General features: G+C 37.3%; 1 protein-coding gene and 1 long non-coding RNA gene across 4 annotated transcripts; one reads left to right on the top strand and one right to left on the bottom strand.

Moving 5' to 3' along the window:
- The first annotated feature begins 506 nt into the window (after positions 1-506).
- Positions 507-24,667, top strand: LOC139135432 (uncharacterized). Of its 3 annotated transcripts, XR_011552991.1 has the most exons (4): positions 507-590; positions 1,209-1,359; positions 23,567-23,685; positions 24,302-24,667. It is a non-coding gene; the product is annotated as an uncharacterized lncRNA (long non-coding RNA). The 3 variants fall into 3 exon arrangements; XR_011552992.1 differs by lacking the exon at positions 24,302-24,667 and having other exon boundaries at positions 1,209-1,370; positions 23,567-23,834; XR_011552990.1 differs by lacking the exon at positions 24,302-24,667 and having other exon boundaries at positions 23,567-23,834.
- Positions 5,337-24,732, bottom strand: LOC139135431 (carboxypeptidase B-like). Its single transcript, XM_070702810.1, has 10 exons — positions 24,652-24,732; positions 23,827-23,902; positions 23,047-23,250; positions 22,195-22,296; positions 16,257-16,361; positions 15,651-15,764; positions 15,135-15,225; positions 9,601-9,809; positions 8,546-8,627; positions 5,337-5,574 (listed from the first exon to the last, which is right to left on the bottom strand). The coding sequence occupies exons 1-10, from the start codon at positions 24,714-24,716 to the stop codon at positions 5,393-5,395; spliced, it is 1,230 nt and encodes a 409-aa protein (XP_070558911.1). The 5' UTR covers positions 24,717-24,732; the 3' UTR covers positions 5,337-5,392.
- Positions 24,733-24,964: the final 232 nt, after the last annotated feature.

A 24,964-nucleotide genomic window follows, 5' to 3' on the forward strand; every position in this document is an offset into this window, starting at 1 on the left:
TATGTTTCACTGTCATGAGCGTCTTTTGACCCAAACGCTTCTTCAACTACCATGTACATCAGAGTCAGAGCTATCTCAATCACTGCCCAGGAATGCAGTGACAGTGACACTGCAGTAGCAGGTCATTACCTGATAGTGACACTGCCCGAAGGCAGTAGGCAGTAGCTGTATTAACGTTGATGATTTTGACAATATTAATGTTCAGTGTATACAACTGCGTTTTTGTTGTACTCCCTACAGTATGTTGAACTGTCCAGTATTCAACATGCCAGCACAGTCTTTGTATGTGTACCATGTATTGTATCATTGACAAATGACTGTCAGTTAAAAGTTTGTACGCTTTTGTCGCCCTACTTTTGGGAGCAGATTGAAACAAAATTAACAGCGTGACATTATCTTTGATACGCTGTGCCACATTTTATCTACCACCGGTCGATTGATTTTGGATAGCCTTGGGACGCGGGAATGAATTTCCCACGTTTGACACGTGTCCTTTTTTCTCACTGCAGGTCTGCAGCGTAAATATCTAACCTTCTTGGCGTGTCCGGCTCCGGAAATCGATATTTCGGAGTTCCTCAACAACACAACAGGTAAACGTGAAGTTGGCGGCAGTGGTTGCGATGTCGTAGCAAGAACGCCCTCAGGCGAGTCGGTCGGCCGAATTCATAATGTGCCTCGTTCTCGACGCAATTCAGGATTGGCTGCCCTCAGTCATCGATCAACACATTGATGCTAAGTACTGGTATACTACCATTGCAGTGGCCAAGTACCCCGTGCATTATAGATTTTCCGGTGGAGGCAATATGCTCATTTTCAAGTCAAACGAAATTATTATCTAATGATTGAGGTAGCTATGTCAACGCGGTTAGTTTTTAAATAAATATGAACCGTGATCAAAGCCAAATATAATCTTATGTTTATTCAAAGAACAAAGCCACAGCTTGAACTGGTTTGATAGTGGACCACAATAATATGCATCAGATGTCTGTTACTTCGAGTTTTACGAGCAGTTTTTTAAGAAGCATTTAAAAAAAAATACCTATTCTTCAAGAAAATGAGCAAAAGTGTGCATGTGGTCATATCACCTTACTTAGAACACAAAGACACCGCAATACATCTTTGTTAATTTGTTAAAGCTTTGACATTCATGACTTGGCAGTTCTCTCTGACTGACCTGTCGTTTGTTTGATTGTTTTTCTTTGTTTAAGGAGAAAGACTAGATTGTGGCGCAACAAAACATGACATCAACTGCACACCGCCAGTCTCCCTATACCATACTTTACTGACGTTTACACCGCCAAATGAAATGCCTCCGGTGAGAAGTGAATGTTCCGAAGACCATGGTCTTCCCACGTATTGGTGAGTTTATGGTATGTTTCTTTAGGTCTTTGCAATACGCAAAATTTTCGGTCGCACGAAAGAACTTTGCACATTTATGTTTTGAGTGATGAGAAGAATCTAATATATATGATGTAGAATCTTTACCAGACAATGATGTCCAAGTTGTTTTAAATGGTGAAAATCGGTCACTTCAGTGTTCAGGAATAAGGAAAATCTTGAAATCGTTCTTGAATGAAAGATTGCATACCCTTCCTGATTACCAGTACGCCTTGGCCTTAGATGATCAGAAATTATGGTCTGCTGGCCAGGTACATCGCGTGAATAGCACCATCAGCGTTCAGTGGTTATTTGAATGACGTCATTGACCTAGGGTTAGTTAGGGTTAGGAAGTTATCTATCACTGAATCTACTGATCTACATTGAGTAGCTCTAGGTTCAACCAACGGAGCAATTCATCAAAAAAGCTATTCCGGGAGCAATTTTTTAAGGGCAGGGGAAATTTTAATTTTGCTCGGGCAGGGGACATATTGTAGTTTGCAGGGAGCAGATTTTAGGTTTTTTTGGCGGGCAGGACAGATATCGGTTGATTGGCCTGGGGACCGGGATTGGGGTAGTTACTTGTAAAACGGGGACAGGAAATTATAAAATTAAATATTGGGAAAATCGACAGTTACTGTTTTTTCATCACAAAGCAGGGGAGTTTCATGTCTGCAGGGGAACACTAAAAATTTAAAGAGGAATTTTTCTCAAGGGCAAGGGAAATCTACAAGTTTTTTCGCCACGGGGCAATGGAACTTCAAAAATTCACAACGGGGAGGGGAAACAGGCAAAATATTTTGGGAGTGGGTGAAAATGAAGTTTGAGTGCGGGAGGGTAAGTCGAAAAATTTCAGTTGAAGGGCAAATTATGAACAGCTAATTAATTACCGTATGGATATTAGTCACTTCACATTACTTGAACTGTACAATATATATCTTATCATAAGAAGGACTCCTTCAAAGGTGCATTTTCCGTTGGCTGCACCTCACCTCAGTGAAGCTCTATAGTTTTTATTCGTGAGACAAGCATTTTACACCGTGACGGTACTTCACCCACAGAAAATAGTTTGAAGGCTTCTAACTATCTATGCTTCACCTCAGTCTGACCTAAAGATAAACAAAACGTCTGCTCTCTTGCCAGGTGTTATTTTTATGTGTGTTTAGCAGCAGTACTATGATATTGCTCGTGATTTTGCCAGGGGTTCTCTAATACAGTAGTAATATACTGTTGCCATCTAGCCACTTGAGGTACTGTAATCGTATAACTAATCATATTACTCTGATGTCTTAGTTAACACTTCGCGCGCCAAAGTCAATTTTTGTCACCTTTATAAAATATACTCTAGTATTTTTTTCAGAGTTTTGCAAAATTTGTTAAAAACTGTAGCAAATAAAATATGATGTCTATTTTGTCCAAAAAAAAATTCGCAAAAACTGGTAAAATGTTGGACTAAAATTTTGGTTGGAAAAAATACGGCACTCAAAGGGCAGGTAAAAACTCGACATGAAGCAATGAGAGCTAGATCACAGAAAATTCTGCACTCATTTTAAGTTTTGTTTATGTAGACACCAGTCCTCGTACTCAGTGTTCTGAATCTTAATCTGAAAAAATACGTTGAAGGACCAGATAACTGGTGTGTCATCAACAGGAGAATGAGGACACACCTTAACTTAATCGCGTTCAAGAGCAGCTTTAAAAGCAGCAGTTGAATCAACGCTAACAATGCTATCATTAAGTTTTTTTCCGATCAATTATGGTTCATGGGAAAAAGGAGAATCTATAATTTTCTGTTTTACTATGAATCTCCATAATGCTACAAATCTTTCAACAATATTGGAACTAGAGAAATCTTTGAATGACCTCTGTGTGACAGCTCTTTTTGGTCTCGGGGAAGAAGATATACTGCTAGTTTTCCACCGGGTTCGAACCCAAAATATACGGCATCAGTCGCCTAGCGTAGAGGCAGCAGACAGAACCGCACGGCTAAATTCCCACTGTCAATAAAGAATGGTTTAATAGCCGGCTAAGTTGTTACATATTTCTGACTGCGACCGCTTCACACCTTGTAGAGTTCGTGAAGCACTCACACACATACGCTCGCTATTACACATCGCACACACAAACTTGATCGAAGCGAAGCAATGAATACAACGATAAGTATGAGGCTGGACAGCAAGTCCCGTCACCACTTTAAACAAGAAAACTAAACGAAGATCTTTCCTTCTATCCTGTAGTACTGAAATTGCGTTAGCTTTGAGAAAGTTGGATATTTTATCAGGTTCTCTAGGTTTAAAATCATTGGCAATACATCTTGCAGCTCTCCTTTGAATTCGTTCTAATTTGCCTATGTTCAGTTGAAGAAAGGGACCCCAAATGGTACTCCCATATTCAAGGGTAGATCTGTCGAGCGATATGTAAGCATTGTAAGTTCTATAGTGAATTTTCCAATCGCTAAATACCGAAGATAACGGGTTGGCATTTGCTCGCAATTTTCTCTGGCATACAGTTTAATGAAAATATGCTGAAATGATAAAAGGCATCTGTTTGCAGTCTGTGCCAGAACTCCGTGGGAAAGAATGCACCTTAAGCCACTCACGAGAGTTGGGACAGCTGATAAAGTCTGTAAGTTTGACAGCTCCTTATCGAGTGCGCAAACTTACTGTACGCCTATATTTGATATCGAGACACAATTAGGGCAAAGCGTTCGATCACCTGTTCCGGTTGTCAGTAAAGCAGGACTTTTAGATATATGTTAATCCTTGCGTTCGCGATTCAGTCAACACTTTTACAGCTCGCTTTATTAAAGAAGTGTGGTCAGATGTAATGTGCGTGAAGTTTCTCCCTCAGCACGATTCCGTTCGAATTATCAGGATACTTTTCAGGTTTAGCAAGGTATAAATTATACTGGTTTCAAGTGGATCTTATTTTGAGGTTTTGGGGCTCCTTTCCTTATCTAAACGCTAATGTCTCAGTCCTGAAACTGATATTTAGATGATGAAATTTGCATGCGTCTTACACAGCTACCAAAACGGACAACTCCAGTGTTTTTGTCTGAACATGCAATGATCACGGATTTTCATGATAAAAATTATTGAATATCCAACGTTTCAAAATGCCAGGTCTATAGCTTATTAATAGTATTATTTGAATAGCAATTGAAAGAATTACAGCTATCGTCTTTTTTGCGGAAAGATACATGTCAAATTGAACATGTATCTTCTACTTGAAAAGGACAATTGCTGTAACTTTTGATATTATTTCAATTTTTTTGCTCTGTAAAACAAGTACAATTTTAACCCTTTCCTGAAAGTATGTTATATGCATTTGTTTCCTAATCAATAGGTCAAACTTGGTTGAATAGGCAATTTTAGCCGACAAACAAAAATGATTCCGGAATTGATTCGTGGTCAGTTGTCAACAATTGACAATTTGGACACAATAGCGGTTAGACATGATATAGAAGTAGAACGAAGAATTGTATTTTACAGCGCGTGCCAAAATACCGGTAAATACGCCAACATTACGAGTAATCAAGCTGTATATAACGACATAAATGCCGATCATTGAAAGATGGTCCGTATGATAATTCCTTTTTTTAAAAACAAGCAAGGACAGTGTTTTCTTGACAAAAGCTTTGGGTCAAGTTCGTGTACAAAAACTGCATCCGAGGTTTTCGAATTTTGTCAAGTGTATAATATTAAGGAAGAGTTAGATTTACGAATTAAACTATTCTGGGTGGAAGTATGCTTACTTTGAATTCAAAACTTCAACATGATGCTCAAGATCTGTTTGCTTGTTTCAGCCAATGATTCATCATTATGAGTGGATAGTTATCAAGGCTGTGCGTGATAAAACAAAAATGGAGTCAAAGTATGATAAAGGTTCAAAGGTTGACTTGCTTCGACGGGTTGGAAGGGGCGCGTGTTTGGACTTATGCTTAACAATGAACCAATACCTTGTCCTGTGTATTAAGACTTGCTTTAATTAACATTTGTGAAAATTCAAGTTTCATCTACGGCATCAGGTCATTGAGAATAGCGACGAAGCCGTCATAATTTTCCTCGCCACAGGGAAGAATTTGATCCTCCGGTAGTAGGAACCCATGCTCTCCATCGTCTCGCAGTTCAATGCAGTAAGAATGTGCAATACCCATTGACCCGTAGGCCCAGTCTACGGAGTCTCCACTTGTGATGTCTATATGACCAATCAAAGAACAAACGCAGATGTTAGAAATCGGGTGGTTTTGCCTCATGATGTTTCTCATTTAGCATGGCTGTCATTATCTTTTTGTTAACACTTCTCAGTTGTTTGAGTTTGTATCTCCAATCACACAATTACTTTTATTATATTAAAACTTGGTGAAAACGACAATATAACATAGTTTGGAAGGTTAGCCAATTGTGCTCCCAATTTTTAAATTTGCGATGATGATGATGTTGATGATGATGATAATGATGATGATGATGATGATGATGATGATGATGATGATGATGGTAGTGGTGATGGTGGTGATGATGATGATGATGATTTAAATTCTATAGAATGTTGAATCTATGGCTTTTCTCTCTCTGTGTCTAGACTTAGAAGGCTATCAAATAATATACCTAAGGAAGAGGTCATTTTCAAATAGGCGGTACCGCCGGATACCTCCCGCGGTAAACCTCTACTTCGCTTACCGCCAGGATTACCGCCGCTCAGAGACCGTGAATATTCATGAAGACTCATTACCGCGGACTGGAGGTGAAACATTAACACCTCTATTACACTAACGATCGCGGTAATACCGCGGGCACAGCGGTAAATGGCCTGAACGGCTGAACTAAACCATAGACAGTAGAGGGGGGCCTCTACTGTCTATGACTAAACACAGGTTGCAGTACGAGAGAGAGAGAGAGAGAGAGAGAGAGAGAGAGAGAGAGAGAGAGAGAGAGAGAGAGAGAGCGAGCGTACATCTTGGTCATATAAACAGAGTGAGTTGTAACTGTTGCGTATGTTCACTTCCGAATTCCGCCTGTAAAATATTGCAAACTGAAGGCCAAAATACCTAGAAAAAAAGGTGCAATTCAGAAACACCCTATCACAAAACATTAGTTCACGACTGTAATATTATATGTAAAGTTCAAGCACGGTCTCTCATAGAGAAACCGTGGTTCAAGTTACGACACCCAAAATTTACTCGATTTGTGCGAGATCGGGAAGTAAAACTCGGGTCGCACATCGGCAAAGTGGGACCATTCCGTGATAGGAAATAACGACATTGCCTTGGGGACAGTTTGTCGTCAAATTTTCATCCGCATTGATAGCAGCATTAATGCCCCTTCACTTGATAAAGAAGGCAGTGAAAATACCAGCAAACTACCACCGACGTATTTCCGTGTAGTTTGAAAAAAAAACTAACTTTCTGAATACGGGGTTGACATACGGCGTTCGTCGTGATGCTATGGCCTGGTGGAGCACAGCGGTATTAGTGTACGCTATGCGATTTCCTCGGCCAGTTACATCTCGATTATTAGATTGTGTTGTAATTGTCATTTGTGCCGACAAATTCTAGCAAATACGGATAGTTTTGAAATAATAATTCACTCATAAGATTCATCGACTGATAATTGGACACTTTCGAAATAAACTGAGCTCGCATATTTTGGCAGGTCTTGGCTGTGCTGATACAACGTCGAAAACACGTAAACATGGCCGTACTTTGAGATGAAATTCACATAGAGTCTGGTCACTGAGTTAGAAGTAAAAAGAGAAGTAAAATCGTCTTTTCAAGGGCATAAAGAATGAATTCCTTTGAGTAATTTCTTAATTTGTGCTTTGAGGTATGGTTTTCGTGTATCGTCTGCTGCAGTTTGCTTGATGTCTCGTGACCCGTTCCCGTGACCTTTGTGACTTTTATACTCGAGTGCAACTTGATCAGAAGATTTACACGATCTCGATCGCCAAACGAATGAAATACGATTTGCTTGTGAATGTTTTTGCCTTTCTATCACTTATTTAGCGCATATGATGCACCTTCTTTTCCAAGGCGATGTTCATACTTTCCGCAGTATCGATGGACTGCGATGTGTCAGCCATTGAGTGAACAGCTAGCAGCACATTGAGCAAAAGGGTTCACCCTACGATCTACGTAAACAGCCTACCACTAACCAGACATGCAAACCGGCATGCGAAGTTGATATTTATATGCCCACAGACTTGGAGCAAGTCTACGGTCACAATCATGTTTATATCAATAAACTTCATGAACACGTTCAATAAATAAACTTTCTGCTATAAAACTCAGTTCAATAAAATATGCTGCTGATGTAATTGTTTGAAATCTGAAGCTTTGCATTCAAGATTACAGAACATGGTAGGTATTCTTTGAACTTTGAGCAAACAGAAAAATGGGTGTATGCACAGAATAAACTGGAAATATTTATGCGTTTATCAAAAGACACCAACACTATGTCAAGAGTTGTTAGTATTGTTGCTTTTTACAGAGTGATAGAGTTATTCGAATCCAGTTAGCGCGATCACCATGAAATAATCAAAAAATAAATATAAATTGACCGACATATTGACGTAGTTTACGGCTCTGCACGCATTGGTAAAGATATAGCTTCTTTAGATAAAAGTCGCCCTGCATTTTGATGATTTTGAATGAATGTGTCTGGTGGATACTGCAAACTGTAAAGTAAAATTTCTCAGATCATTTCTGCACTGCTTGCCATAAAATGTCGACATTTGGCCAAGCGACGCAGCTCAGCGGTACGTATAGCCCACTGCACTTCATGGTTTAATTTTTAAATTGTTTTATTTATTTCGCACTCTTCGTTGGTGTTGCAAAATGGAATCGATACAGAAAATACTACTCTAGAACCTGTGGAAACACATTTGTCGGAAAACTAAACGATAAAAGGGCTTATTTTCAGGACACGCGTCATCATCGATAAAAACAACGTTTCAACTTGACAATGCATTTTAAACTCGTGATATACATGGAAGTGACACGAAAACAGCAAACTCTTTGAGGAACAATAGCCTTGTTTTCAGCTAATTGGGTAACGCCATAGCGACAAGGCAGACAACATGTGATCTTCTTGTCTTGATACACTAATTTCCCCTAAACGTTTAATTAAAGTGTATCCTACACCACTACGTACATACAACCACATCTACTTACAAAGAGCAGCGCCTGGGCCGATCGTGTAATTCATGCCATGACGAGCAAACACGGCATCAGCGTAAATTTTCATGTTGGTCTCCTACGAATGGTGATTGTGAAAGGAAAGAGAAAATAATTGTTATCGTTGGAATTTACGTCTTTTTCATGTCTAATTTTGTCTTTACAATTTTCGGTAAAGGTGGATTGCAAATATAATGCCGCTGATTCTGAGAAACCATTGCTGAATGAATATCACCAGGGATTCTTGTCTAAGGGTATGCTTATAAAAATCACTACATGCACAACTGAGGTTCTTGACGTGTAAGAGACTGGATTGTAATATCAGAGCTACAAGAATTCACAAGATGTTAATTATAACAAGTATCAAAACATACAAGAAATGTTTAGAAACAGTTGTATGATTAACTAAAGCGTTGCATCAACCTGATCTCGTCAATTCAAGGCCTGACATATACCTTTACCATTCTGTGAACTATAGGTCAGACTTTACAAGTATGTATAATGCAGAAACTGACACTCTACCGACTAGATTAAGCAAAGCAAATATACATGCTAGATTAGACAGAGCAAATGTACTCTATACCACTCTACCAACTAGATTAAGCAGAGCAAATATAGATTTAAACTAAATCGCACACACATATATATATATATATATATATATATATATATATATATATATATATATATATATATATATATATATATAAGTATACAGATGTCCTCGTTGAAATTACAGTGCTCGATTAGAGTGCTCGATGCCAAAGCGGGGCATTCTAAATAAAAACACAAAATTACTTCAAGTACATACATACATACATACAATACATACATACATACATACATACATACATACGTGGACAATTGCAATGCTTGATGTATATGCCAAAAGCAGAATATTATTAACAGTGACTCAAACTTAATCAGTCTGACACAGACAGACAGACAGATAGACAGATCACACGTAAGCTATAAAGCAAAGAGTAGGCGAAATGTAAATATCATTGAAACTTCAAGTTGTATACACCATGATGAACACTAAGCACACCTACCAGTTCCGGATAGTCAGGCGGTAAATCTGCTGTGTAACCCCAGGCAGACAACACAAGCTGGAGGTAGCTGTGATAATCAATGAATAAATCAACAGCGTTGGTCTGCTGTAAGTTAGCAATAAATGCTTCAACAGCCTGAGTCTCAGCTTCAGAAAAGGGACTTGGTCCACGATACTCGTGTGTACACGGAAAGGGTGCCGCGCCTGGTTCTGGAATTTAAGTTTTCGTATAAGTTTCATCTGACTTGGTTCTGACTTGACTGCAAGTTTTGAGGGATGGGATGAGAGAGTGCAGGCTTTACGCTTAGGTCACAAGGTGAAGCAATCCGTGTTGTGTGCAATCACAGACAAATAGAAAAACAGACTGGCGACGCGGCATGCCTTTTGTTCCATGGTCGGCTAGGTAGACTATGGCCCTTTCATATTAAAATGAGCTTCAAAGGTGTCAAACTTTTTGGAGACTTTGTTGGTGGTTGATAATTGCACGAGACTATGCGAAAAATACGACAAGGTGGCATCGTTCTTCCAGTCGCCTAGCAACCATAGTTACTTTGTGAGCTCTCAGGCTAGAAACACTGCTTTCACGCCAATCAAAACATAACACGCCAGCAGTTTCACAAGCATGTTATTCCTTGACGATCGTGTAAAAGACAGTATGATTGACCGTAAACCATTGAGTAAAACCAGACAGTATCGATAAAAGACTTTCAAATTTGGTTCAACACACTCACTACATAAAAATATGAGAGAAATGTTTAAAATGGTAAAACTCACTTTCCTGAAGCTCAAAACACTCCCGTTTTCGCCAGCACGCCAATTCCGCTCAGCACCACACGACAACAACAACACAAACTTTGCCGAACATACTTTCGCTTAGCAATTGGCGAAAATCCGACAATTACTGAAGGATGCGTGATCGACACTCTTCGTAAAAGAGAGGCGAGGGCTACCTGAGGCGAGGCGAACATGGATGGGTTACGTTACCGCTCTACGCCTTGAACAATACCTGTTGCTAGTCTGTTTCTCTATTTGTCTGTGGTACAACGACACACCACTATTTTTTAGCTCACGTTTTTACATACGTGAGCTAAGGTCGTACCGCTGTCTCTTTGTGCGTGTGTGTGTCTGTCTAATTACCTGATATCTTATGAAAACATGAAGGGATTCAAGTCCGATTTGATAGTCAGGTATCATATGCTAATGGAAAAAATTTGATTAGATTTTGGTTAGAGTGCCTTGAATATTTCATGCTCATTTGCATAATTAATGATCTTAGAAGAAACAGACATAGAATGAGAGAGCAGAGAATTGGATGAATTTGGCTGCAAATGTTGATCACACAAGGATTTATCCGCAATGAAAGACAGAAAGGTGTGATAACGTGAAAGTCAATTAATAATTTCTTAATTGATGAACTTTCCTTATAAGGGATATATCTGCATTGACTCAATCAAAATTGACGCATGGATAACGAAGCTACTATTATTTAACATTACTGAAAGTCACTATGCATTTTAGCTCACGTGTCTGAAAACACGTCAACTAATATCGCAGCGATATCAGTCTGTCTGTCTGCCTGTCTGTTGGCCCGATATCTCAAGAACGGCTAATTGGATAAGATTCAAGCTTGGTGCATAGATTTTTGTCTGAGAATGGTAAGAACTGAATAGTTTTTGGTGGGTTTAGCTTGCATATTTTATGCAAATTTTCATAACTAATGATTTTAGAAAAAACAGACATACAATTAGAACAGCTGCACAGTATCGGATAAAATTTGCTACGAATGTTGATAACACAGATTTATCTACCATGAAAGACATAAAGGTGTGACATGAAAGTAAATTGCTAATTTGCATTTTTTGATGAACTTTCCTAATTAGGGATATATCTGAATTGTCTCAATCAAAATCAACGAAACTTGGTATGTATATTGAAGACACTCTGATTTAACATTACTGAAAGTCTTTAAGCATTTTTACTGTAGTTAATTCCTAATTTGCATATTTAATGAACTTTTCTAATTAGGATAATATATCTTGATATGATCAAAGTTGACGAAATATGCCATGTAAATTGATGATACTTGATTAAAATAATTACTTTCCCAACAAGGGTTACATGTCTAGATAGCCTCGACCACAGTTGAGGTAACTTGCTGTGTACATAGAAGGTACCATAATACAGCATTATTGAAAGTCATTAAGCATTTTTTACTCCAGCAAATACCCAATTTGCATGTTTGCTGAACTTTCTTACAGATATTTTTACTGATATATAACTTGATTAAAGTTGATGAAACACGCTATGTACATAATCCGTGGCACATTTCGGCCAACCAATCCACCGATTTGCACGTTTGAAAAAAGAAAATCGAAATGGAGCTAATTTTCAATTTTTAAATGGCTTTATAATCTTGATTATTAACTTTTAGGCCCATTTTCAAATTTTAAAATCTTTGGAGTGAGATTGAAATATAGGAAATAGGTATATACTGCTGTGAGGATGGCACTTTGCAGCCATCCAAATTTCCCTCTGAAAATTCCATTTTCAACAATGCCCCATTTTCGTTTTCTCAATTTCCAATATACTAAATATCCAATTTTTCCATTTCATTTTGGGCGTGGCGCAGTATCTTTGGATACTATGGCGGAAATAATTGTATCGAACTGGAATTAAGATGTAACATTTGTCTCTGCGTGATTTACTTTTGGGGGGCCTAGTAATGATAATTGCATAAGATAATTTTAAAAACTAGCTGGAATAATATTGTCTCATGACCGACATAGTTACACTGAAAGAGAAGCAAACACTTTTCTTTGGTTGGTAGAGTACTACTTCAGGCAATGAATTTAAGTCGGTGTGTTCAGCCGCAAGAAATTACAGAAATGGTCCATAAAAGGAGAAGAGTCTCAAACATGATATTAAACGCCTTCAAGGTCAAGATTTGGATGGGTTGTAACGGATATAATTGATAAAGTGGGCGCGGGCCGGCAAATGGTCTAAAAAGTATGACGGGGAACTTGGAACATTATGTGGAGAACATCATTGATACAAAGATTGACAGCTAAATAAATTAGTCAGATAAAATTAAATGTGGACGCCGAACTCTGATTTTGCCGATGGCTGTCACAATTTTTCACAACGTACAAATTTGCGACATTGACTGGAAGTGCGCAAAACTTTAGCAGGTCAGGTCAAACCGGCCGATTACATTTTACTCTTCTTTACGGCGGCAAGACATTTGTTCTTTGTATGTTCGTTACTCGATCCATTGAAACAAGTTGCCCGCGCAAATAAGTATCACAATTTGATGCATTCCTAGGCCAAAGATAGATACTATCAGCTGCCAAACGCAAAATAAAATAGGAAAATGAGATCCTTGGTAAATTGAAAATTTGGATAACGGATATAGTGCATTAGAGTCTGTCAGAGGGAAATTTTAATGGCCGCAAAGTGTCATTCTCACGGCAGTATACACCTTTTCCTATACTTCAATCTCACACCAGGGATTTTGAATTTTAAAATACGCTTAAAAGTTAATAATCAAGATGCTAAAACCATTTGAAAATTGCAAATTAGCTCCATTTCGATTTTTTGAAGATGCAAATTAGTTGATTGGGTGGCCGAAATGTGCCAAGGTTGTACATTGATGATACTAGGTTAAACCAATTTTGGTTTAACCTAGTAAATAAATTTTCCCAGTTAGGGATCTAGACTTGATGTAAATTGGAAGGACTCTCAAAACAGTTTATGAAACATGCTATGTATATTGATGAGACAATTATTTTGTCTAAGTGAAAGATATTTTGCATTTTCATATCAGCTAATTTATAATTTGTATATCTATAGAGCTTTCACAGTTTGACATACATAGCTTGAAGGACTTGACCAGAGACACTTACTATATAAAGTAGTTATACAATGACAGCATTCAAGAGAAATTTAGTATTTTTATTTCAACTAATCACGTATTTATATACTTACTGGCCTTTGAAATTAATCTTTAGTGAATATTACATTATTATGTTAATTACATCTGTTATCATGATAACATCAATTTTTTTTCTGTTTACATAAAACATATATGTAAAATATATTGTTATGGTAAGCAAATTAATTTATATTAAAAACTCGATCAGTTTAGCAAATGGTCGTATACAGGCCATTGTAATAACTTGTCAAAATGTAGAGCTTTAATAATAAAAAAATGATGCATATTTCCCAGTAAATTTTGTCTCCGAATAAAGTGCTATTTCTTTAACTCCCAATACTTTCTACTAATAATTGGCTTAACAACATTGTCCGTACATATGCCTTATGCATAGCTGTTGTTCACAGGTGAATTTAACGTAAAATGCGCCCCTGGGATAGTTCTTCAGACTCTATGTTTTCAATACTTTTCTGATCTACCACTTTATTAAGCAAAATGTTCACAGTTTTAGTTATCGAATATCAATTTTCCCCAATAGAGTTAACACTTTATCCGAAGAAAAAATTTACTGGGAAATATCATTTTTTTATTATTAAAGCTCTACATTTTGACAAATTATTACAGTGGCCTGTAAACGACCATTTGCTAAACTGAGTTTTTAATATAAATAAACAGAAAAAATTGATGTTATCATAATAATAGATGTAATTAACAGGCAAAAATTCTTTAGATTTTGAGACAAAGACATAAATACCATAAGAGATATTTTAGTTGCTATTTGCTATTATTGCCTAATGTATCAACATTCTTATAAAACTGTACCTTCTGAATGTGTCAATAGATTTGACATAAACTATAAATTCAAGCAATTGAATAAAATTTTGTAAAGCCTTGCCTTGCATGTCTTTAAAGAATTCTATTGTTCAAGAATTCACTTGAAAGTTAGAGTTCCCATTGGTAAACTTCAAACGCTTCATATTTATTTTGTTGTACAAGAGCTTTACGTGAGCATGAAAACATCAAGAATATTAAAATTTATGTTATTTGCAATGTCACTCATTTATAAATACTTATTTTCGATTATTCACAGATTTTAACTTTAACTTGTTCTGTGGATACTATAAAGCTATATTCCAAACAGAAATGTCACATTAGATCAAATGATACAATTGTGATAAATTTAATTGGAAAAATGATCAACAAACATTTGTCCCATGTTGGCCATATTCAATGTATGTATGTATGTATGTAAGTATGTATGTATGTATGTATGTATGTATGTATGTATGTATGTATGTATGTATGTATGTATGTATGTATGTATGTATGTATGTATGTATGTATGTATGTATGTATGTATGTATGTATGTATGTATGTATGTATGTATGTATGTATGTATGTATGTATGTATGTATGTATGTATGTGTATGTATGTATGTATGTATTGTATGTATGTGTTTTTGTAGGTATGTATGTATGCACTCTTTTGTGCACGGTTTGTACGATCCTTGCTATGAAGGATAGGATCAAATTAATCACAGTTTCTCCTAACCCCTAACCAATTGGTAGTGAAGGCAGTCTACACTAAGGCAAAGAACGTTACCTCCCCACATATAACCAAAGTTTCTGTTAGCGTCAGTGCCAAAACATTCCTGTTCTTCGTTTGGAGACCTAGTCTTGCGCCACAGACGTCCCTGAAATAGAAAGTTCATGATCATTTTAGTTAATATACTGTAAAAGTATGACTACTATATGCATATATATGAATGAACATCGATACAATTTATTGTCTTAGGAAATTACCTTTTGGTTGTGTATTTCACAGGTATTTATATATACACACACACACACGCGATCATAGATCACAAATGTACAGGCTCGAACGTATGCCTCCCTCTCTCTCTCTTTCTATCTGTCTCTCTGTCTGCCTGTCTTTCTATTTGTCTTTCTGTCTGTCTCTCTCTCCGCACACAATTTTAAGAAATCGTTTTTTGAATTTTGTTAATATAGATTAATTTAAAATGCCCCCTCACAGAGTGCAATCCGTGTACAAAATTGTGTTTACTGTAAAGTGATAAAAAATTTCATGTTCTGCCTATATTACACACTTACGACTTACGTCTGTCCAGGTTAACTCATATCCATCAGGATTTGTGACGGTTAGCACGTAAATATCGTAGTATTCCAGGATATCGACGACACCTCGATTACCAATAGAACTCTGATAAAGAAGCTGGAAAAGGAAAAACAAAACCAGAATACTAATTGAAATTTTCAGGATAAGAAAAACAGGGAATCTATACTGTTCACGACAGTGACGATTTATTTTTCGTGTTATCAAGAGAGAGCGACAGGAAAAAAGATGGTGTATGACGATGACACAGTCATGCTAATTTGCGCTCAGCACTTACCTGGGATGCATACAAGCGGGACGAAGGTCAAAGGTAAAGCGTGAAGGGCTTCGTTCGTACCTCATTTGGTAAACTTTGCATCGAAATGTATATTATGTGTTTGTACCAAAGTAGTAACGGGTAGCATAAGCATAACTCTTGAAAAATATGAGATAAACACGCATGCTAGCCTAAATTTCGAGCTGCAGGGAGCTGTTGTATATCGTTTTCATAACCGTTCGTACATTTTTAAGTTCATTGACAATTTTGTAGCCTTCAACTGGCCAACCACGGAAAGAAATTGAACAAATTTGAATACAGAAATACCATCATACCTCGTTAGTGATGTACATCACTGTAGCCGGTGATACCCATTCTCTTGGGTGGATTCCCCCTTCAATGTATACGGCACGCTTTACCTTGCCGGTGTCAACACCGATCTTAATACAATTTTTTTAAAAATAGATGTCTTTTTAAGAAGAGCATCCGAAATAAGTCTCGATTTTATTTTATACATATTTTATCATTATGTTATATATTATAATATTTTGGTGTATATATATACTTATATTTACACATAATACAAAAATATAATATACAGAAAAATATTCGTGTGAGTAGTAGAATTGTTCAAATATGTCGAAAGAGAGGCAGATAGGTGAATATATGAGTTCACACGTACATAGCTACCTATCTCTCTTACAAACTATTAAATCAAGGTTACACCAGAGCAAGACTTGTCTCTACATTCAAACGCTTTTTTGGCAGGTATCGCAAGCCGGTAGATAAATACAATATCTCTCTTCGACAAATGATCACTGATGGCATCGGTGACATTGGGCCTTAGTTAGTGACCACTACCTATCTGACTTATTGATTGATATATGGCGGGTGCCACATGTGGGGCAGGATGCGCTTACTATTTTCGAAACACCTGACATCACTTCTTGGTCTTCTGGCCAGAGGTCCATATATCTTTCTTTCATGAATATGACTTTGTTTGTGTACCGTCTATTTACTGTCTGTTCTGTGCTGTTTTGTGTCTATGTTTACAACTATTGTCTTGCGAATTCCGACCTACTGTCATTGGATTATGGATTGGTATGATTGCGATTATATACCAACATACCTACATACCTACATACATACATACATATAACATACATATAGCATACATATAACATACATATATTACTTACATATAGCATACATATAACATACATACATATAACATAATACAATAGGCAACAACATACATACATATAACATACACATAGCATACATACAACATACATATATAATATACATATAGCATACATATAACATACATACATGGGAGAACAATGGGAGCGTCGCACAGTGCAGACGTGTAATAGTCAGCTCCGTAACTTTGTCCAGATAAATGTCTCAAAAAGTTTCTTTGGTGGTGTTTGAAGTTGCCTGAACGTCAAGAATACCTGTTTGAAGTACTCACAGGGAAATGGGGATCGCCACGGAACAGTATCGCGTGAAAATCGGGAAATTTGCTGGCGGCGACCCGACACGTCAGCAAACTCTCCCAAAGATGGCCGCCCTGCAGATACCTCTGGTCAATTGCAAGCTGTCATTGACTATAAAGCTTTGCCTTCTCAGTCTACTTGTCATCGGTGGAAATGTGGAGAGAAATCCAGGTCCTAATCTCCGTTCCGGTAATCAGAGCACAGGTTCGGGAGAAGATTCTGCTACAAAAAATGATATCGCAGGTATCGTAGAAAGACTCGATATACTTCTCCATGATTCGAGGGAAATGAACGCTAAACTTGACAGATTGCAGTCTCGAATGGACAATATAGAAGACGAAATGAACGAATTACGAGAGTCGACTGACCATAACAGAGTAAGAATTTCAGAACTCGAATCAAAACAGAAATCTTACGACGAATTTAAAGAAGTAATTGCAGGTCTGAAACGAGAAAATGAACAAATCCAACGAGACAAAGACAAGCTTGAGAACCAGAGTCGAAGGAACAATTTATTGTTCTACGGCTTGGAGCAAGGAAACGCTCATGAAACTTGGGAAGAAGCTGAGGAGAAAGTCAAAGATGTGCTGAAAAATGAGCTGGAAATTTCACAAGATATTCAGTTCGAAAGGTGCCACCGTTTGAACTACGCTCCGTTAACACGTGGAGCAAAGCCGATCATAGCAATGCTGACAAAGTTCAAAGACAAAGTCCTTATTCTTTCGAAGGCAAGTAAATTACGCAACTCTGGTATCAGTATTGGGGAAGACTTCACGAAAAGAGTCCGTAATATTCGCGCCAAATTGCTGACCCACCGTAAAATCCTGCTAGACGAACATGTTGGTTCTAAAGCGCTCGTCCGTTTCTCGTGATAAACTGATTCATACCGCAGCTAACGGCCAGAAGACCATTTATAAAGTCGATGAATCAACGGGGCAAGTCGTGAAGTCACACACGCTCACACCATAGGGATACGGCCAGGGCCTAAAGAAAACTGACATTTCATTTCTGTTCTGGAATATCAGGGGTTTAAAGGCTAAACGCTCAGTTTCTGAATTTCTTGCATTTTGTAATCATTTTGACATAATTGGGTTGGTAGAAACTTTCTGTTGCGATACAGACTCTGTCGATTTCTTAGATAGTTATGTTTCTTATAAATTTCCAGCTTTTAGACGCAGCCAGAGAGGACGTCCGAGTGGGGGAAGTGCGGTTTACGTTCACCACAATATTGCAAACAAAGTCAAGGAAATAAAGAGTTCTAATGAAAATTGCATTTTTCTTCATCTCAATAAAACGCTCTTCCCTTTCAACAAAGACGTTCTTTATGGCTGCTGTTACTTTAAACCAGACGATAAGGCAGACAAATTCGATGCACTTGAAGCGTTTATAACTGATTTTCGTTCTTTCAACCCAGAATCACTGGTTTTTGTTGGGTGGTGATTTCAACGCCAGAACTGGGTCACTCTCAGATTTTATCGTTGATGACTCAATCAGACATGTACCAATCAATATTTTAGACTATGAACCAGATACTTTCCAGATGGAAAGAAATTCCAAAGACGAGCATGTTAATGAAGCAGGAAGAGATATGTTAAATTTATGCAAGTGTTTTGACATCCACGTTTTGAATGGTCGCTACACGACGATAAAGCTGGGAATGTCACTTGTGTGACATCCAATGGCTGTAGCGTGGTTGATTATATAATTTCGTCATCTGAAATGTTTAGTTACGTGACTTATTTTAATGTATTGCCACGGGTTGAATCTGACCATTTTCCACTCATTTGCAGACTGGAGGCAGCCAAGAACACTCATTTGCACCAGAATAAAAAACATCCGTCCACTTCAACTTCTGGATCTGTCCGCTTTCGCTGGACAGAAAATTGTAAGAATTCTTTTAGGCCAAATATTATGTCTGCAAGCGTCCAGTCATTATTGCAAAAAGCGAAAAATTCTTTGCCCAATTTTCAAGACACCATTGGTAAGCTGAATGAAGCGCTAATGTCCGCTGGCTCTGAAGGTCTCTGCAAAAGTAAACCATTCAAACATACTGGCAGTCAGCCACAATGGTTTGATAGGGCGTGTACTGAGTCGAAACGTGTCATGTATGCGAAACTAAAACTTTTCAGAGATGTTGGTTCAAATGCTGTTTTAAATGATTACATGACAGCTAAAGCCAGATTTAGACAGATTTGTAGAGACAGTAAAAGAGAATACCAGGCCCGTATTAGGAGCCAATTAAATGAAGCTTGCTCTAAAGGAGCGAACGACTTTTGGTCAGCTTTGAAATCAGTGCTAAATCAAAGACGTGGCCGAGATGAGAGTATTGATATTCAGACATGGTACAATCACTTCAGTTCTTTACTTAATAGCATAGATAACACAGTAACTGAACATATTCTGTCAACCTCTCTTGAAGAGGAATTTAACAATATTGATGATTCAGTAAATTCCGATACAGGCCTCAATGAATCTCTTAATTCTAGATTTTCAGAGGAAGAAGTCTTGAAATGCCTGAAGAGTCTAAAAGACGGTAAAGCCCCGGGACCAGACGGGATCCCCAACGAGTTTTACAAGTTTTCTACTGATGTAATTTTGCCTCTTTTAACTGAACTGTTCAATTTCATTTTTGACTCCGGTACTTTTCCATATGAGTGGTCTATCTCAATAATTATTCCACTCTTCAAAAAAGGTTGCAAAAGCGATGTCAATAATTATAGGGGAATCTCTCTTTTGAATGCATTAGGTAAAATTTTCACTGCTGTTTTAAATCAGAGAATTACAAATTGGGTAGAAGACGCGAATCTTCTCTCAGATTGCCAGGCTGGCTTCCGTAAAAATCACAGCACAGTCGACAATTTATTTGTCCTCCATGCCATTATTCAGAAATATCTCAGTGTCAGAAGAGGGAAACTTTATTGCTTGTTTGTTGACTTTGCAAAGGCGTTTGATACAATTAACCATTCTTTGTTGTTGTATAAATTGAAATATCTCGGTGTAAATGACAAAATGTACCGTATATTACAGTCCATGTACAGTGGAGTCAAAGCGTGTGTCAGATCAAATAATGTCACATCAGATTATTTTGACTGCCCTAACGGTGTTAGACAAGGATGTATCCTTAGTCCGATCTTATTTTCACTCTTTATAGAAGAACTCAATTCAATGTTGTTTTCTGCCGGGCGGATAGGAATACAACTGACACAAGATATGTACGACTTATTTGCACTTTTTACGCAGATGACGTTGTAATTTTTGCAGATTCGATTGCCAATTTACAACACCTTATTAACATTTTGCATGAGTTCTGTAAGCACTGGCAGATGAAAGTTAATTTAAACAAAACGAAAGTTGTTATCTTCCGTAAGGCTGGTAGGAAGTCGCCTCTAGAGAAATGGTATTTTGGTAATACTGCAATCGATGTAGTTCCCTATTACAAATATCTAGGGTTGTTATTATCATCTACGAATGTATGGTCGAAAGCAGTCTCGACCCTAGCTAGCCAAGCAAACAAAGCAATGAATGTTCTCTCAATAGCTAGTAGAAAATTTGACAGTTTTTCTTTTAAGGTTCACTTCAGACTATTTGATTCGATGATTATACCAATTTTGACTTATGGTGCAGAAATCTGGGGATTCCAATACTATGACAGTATTGAAAAAATTCAAAGAAAATGGTGCAGACGACTACTGGCGGTTCCAAATAATACTCCTAATGAAGCAGTTATAGGGGAATGTGGACGTTTGCCGATATTTTCACATACTTTACGCAAATGTATAAGTTACTGGCTAAAGCTTATCGAAATGCCTACAAATAGACTCCCAAGACATGCTTACAATATGCTAAGAATTCTAGATAACCTAGGGAGGCACACATGGATCACTTCAGTTAAAAATATTCTTTATTCATATGGATTTGGTTATGCCTGGATTGCTCAGGAAGTAGGGAATAAGAACGTTTTTCTCAGTTGTTTTCACTCTAGGGTGGTTGATATTTGTAAACAACATTGGTCAGTCAATGCAACAGGCAAACCTAAATTACGTACTTACTGCACATTTAAAAGTCTTCTTGAACCTGATGTAAAATTTATACACGCACTAGCTCGTTTTCGATGCTCGTCTCTCCCTCTAGAGGTAGAAGTTGGTCGTCATCAAGGAATAGAACCGAACGTAGATTTGTAAGATCTGTAACTCCGGTGACGTTGAGGACGAGTATCACTTTTTGTTAATTTGTTCACTTTACGACAGTATTAGAGTTAAGTTTTTACCACCATGTACCTTTCTTGATCCAAACTATGATAAATTCAAAAGGCTTATGAGTTCTAAAGATCCCCAGGTATTAATGAATATCTGTAAATATATCTACAAAGCCATGGCTGTGAAAACAGCAGCCATCTGCAACTATTAGTATGAAGAATTTAATCTTCAATTTATTTTTGTGAGTATTTTGTAAATATTGTATCATTTATTTCATGTCTGTATTTGTGTGATGGATAACTTTATTGAGAGCTAGGTGTTCTCCTTGCATTTGGGCCCAAGGCCTTGGAACGCAATAAATTACTTACTGTAACATACATACATAATAGGCAACAAGCTTGACAGTAGATAATTAAATCGATCGTAAAGAGGATGATATGTCGACAAAATTATAGCAAACTTCGTCATAATTTTTACAGTAATTTCCACGTTTTAAAGTACAGTGCGTATGCCGTATTGAAACACATTCTACACTGTAGGAGCTCTTTGACTTTAAAGAAGAAAGGCAATGTTTTTACTTTGAGGCAGGTCAAGTCTCTTCCTTCATAGGATTTTCCCATGCTGAATTTGGAGGCTTCGTCTGGATAAGTTGCAACGATCAAGTCTATCCAGTTCATTATCTGTAAAGTTACAATAATCGAGAGGTTTGCTTCAATTAAACGAAGAAAAGATCTAGTCGACCGGGGGGATGATACACGTCCAAACGCCTTCACCAATTTCCTTTGCAGACAAAACCCCAACAGACCAAAGATAACATTCTTTAGCTCTTAGTAAACTTATATGCAAATCTCTTATTTATTCTTTTTTCATTCTTTGAGTCACATGCTTTCAACATATGGAATAATGTTCTCTTTGAATAAGTGATGGGCCTGTATATCTGCCAAAATAAAACACCTGATTGGAAGTAATTGTGTTTATGTCGCTTACACTTTTTTAGTTTTATTATCTATTTCAGACTCGATCACATCAGTTTTACATCTTCCATGATTTACAATTCCATTGAATCCTCTGTCAAAATAAATTATCACATTCCCAGTTTCCTTAAGGATCATGTTGAAAGGGTAGAAACACAGGGTATATTTTTCCCGAACCTTTGAAAGTTATTCGGGGAATGTGACATGCCTAGAAGCTTTCTCCAAAGCTAAAAGTTTGTCCAATTTATTTCGCATATACTATCAGGAACTGCTTAATGTTCTCTAATGCCATGCGCCCGGGACAGCCTGCGCATGCTCATGACCATCTCGTGGTTTTTAATAAAATATCACAGACAGGCCCTTTTTTAGTGGATTCTTCATTTGCAAAGGATACTACATGGCGCCTTCACTTTTCGGTTGAACACAGAGCTACGATTACATACACACTGATCTTACCTCATCAAGCGGATGATACACAGTGTAATTGAAGTTGCCAGCATCCATACTTTGAGTACCGGTGGTGAATTGAGCGTCGATCTTGTCTTGTACATTTTCAATCCAGACCTTAAATGGAATATTCTTGGCGTACAAGTATTTCTTGACTGAGTCCAGTTGAAATGGCGGTACCATCAGGTCGTTTGGGAAGTGCCAAAAATCAAGCTGAAATGAACACTTGTCACTTGAGTGGTGATAGGTATCAAAACAGATGATCGCACGAGTAAAACTAAACCCCTACCACCGGCACCGCGCTCCTTCATTCTAACAAGGGTCTCTCGCTGATAGAAATGAAAAGTGAAGCATTATTGAAAAGAACAAAGTTGCTATCTTTGTAAATGGTTTCGGTGATTTTTTACAGTTTTCTGCCTACTGAAACATGTTGTATTTTCAATCGCCCTGCGTAGACACATCATTATATAAATATGCTGATGACATGATTTCAAGTGTGTACAATGAATAATATTATTACATCTAATAGCACAGAAGGAGGGTGTAGAGATCTGACGACTGATAATGAGGGATGTTTCAGCAAACAGAACAACAAGAATAACTTCGAATTCCCATGTGAAACGAAAACAACCGAAATAATTTGAAAAGGTAAGATTGTCAATGTGAAAATTAATATCAATGTATTAGTTGATCTATATAATGTGCCCATATGATGAATATATTCGAGTCAACATGAATATGAATAATGAATATGAATTATGAATAATGACTGTGATTGAGTCTACTCACTTCCTCGACCTCCGCAAGGGGCGTAATGTCCTTGATTTTATCCTTCTCAACAACTTCCATTCGAAGAACCTGATATCTGAAATATTATATAAATTTGTTGAATTATTAGGTGTTTTTTTCATGTCAACATAAAATATTGATATTCTATTGCTACAAATCAACCATGATGGTGTTAGTCTGTCCGAACCTTGCAAGATCAAAATTGGTAAAAAATGTGGCATTCGCGAACTAGGCAGACGCGATGAATCAATTTGGCAAAATATCGCCAAGATTCAGTTAAATATCTTTGTCCAGAGCGCCGGGTAATGTCGATACTTCTTATTGATTTATACCGCAATGTTCTTCCCAGTCATGTTGTCTTTGGGTGATTTAAAAATTTAAATATCATGTTTTTCAACAGAAAAACTCGTTTCAAAAAGCTAGGATAGCCTATATTAAAAACGTTACTTTTCACCAATTCACTTTGTTTAACAAGGTGCGGAGTTACAAATGGCATATTGGAAACGTCCACTTTAACTGTGAATTAATGCAACTAAGGCATGTTGTCGCAAAGACGTCTGTGAGGAGCAAAGTTTAAACAAAAGTTTCTGTATAATGACAGGAAGACCGTTGTGATTTCCTTTCAGTTTATCTTGACAATTCGCCATTACCTTAAAAAGTCAAATTTCTGTTTTCTGTCCCTGGATATCTACAGATGTGATAACGCATACAGCCTACAAATTTAAGACTTTCATCTTATTAGTATGTTACCAAGTTCTCTATTACTGATTCAAGTATTTATCGTAAAATCCTAAAGATGATGTAATTATATGTAACTATTCTTACCCTTCATACCTCTTCAAACCGGAACATGCGATGACGCACAACGCTAATACGACAGCTTTCAGCATGATGAAATCAGACGAAGCCAGGTATCACACTGATCTCCTCTGTGTGAAGAGGCTGAGAATATACCACATTTCACAAAAACTAAGATTGCGTAAGATTTTATCGACATCTGCGCCCATTTTATCTTTTTGTGGAAACACAGCATCGTACTGTTGAAAATTAACAAAAAGCGTGACAAAAAGATATTACAGTACGGTTCACCATGAAATAGGTTGCTAAAGAGCTCGCACCATTATTATCTTATTTGTAA

This window comes from Ptychodera flava, chromosome 6 (assembly GCF_041260155.1).
Source record: "Ptychodera flava strain L36383 chromosome 6, AS_Pfla_20210202, whole genome shotgun sequence".
Lineage (NCBI taxonomy): Eukaryota > Metazoa > Hemichordata > Enteropneusta > Ptychoderidae > Ptychodera > Ptychodera flava.

Excerpts from the sequence above, each read along its gene's own strand:
- LOC139135431 (XM_070702810.1), bottom strand. The coding sequence starts at position 24,716 with ATGCTGAAAGCTGTCGTATTAGCGTTGTGCGTCATCGCATGTTCCGGT. Across the intron at positions 23,251-23,826 it reads CCCTTGCGGAGGTCGAGGAA|CTTGATTTTTGGCACTTCCC; the intron begins GTGAGTAGACTC and ends TGTTCATTTCAG. Across the intron at positions 15,226-15,650 it reads ATGAGTTAACCTGGACAGAC|GGACGTCTGTGGCGCAAGAC; the intron begins GTAAGTCGTAAG and ends TTTCTATTTCAG.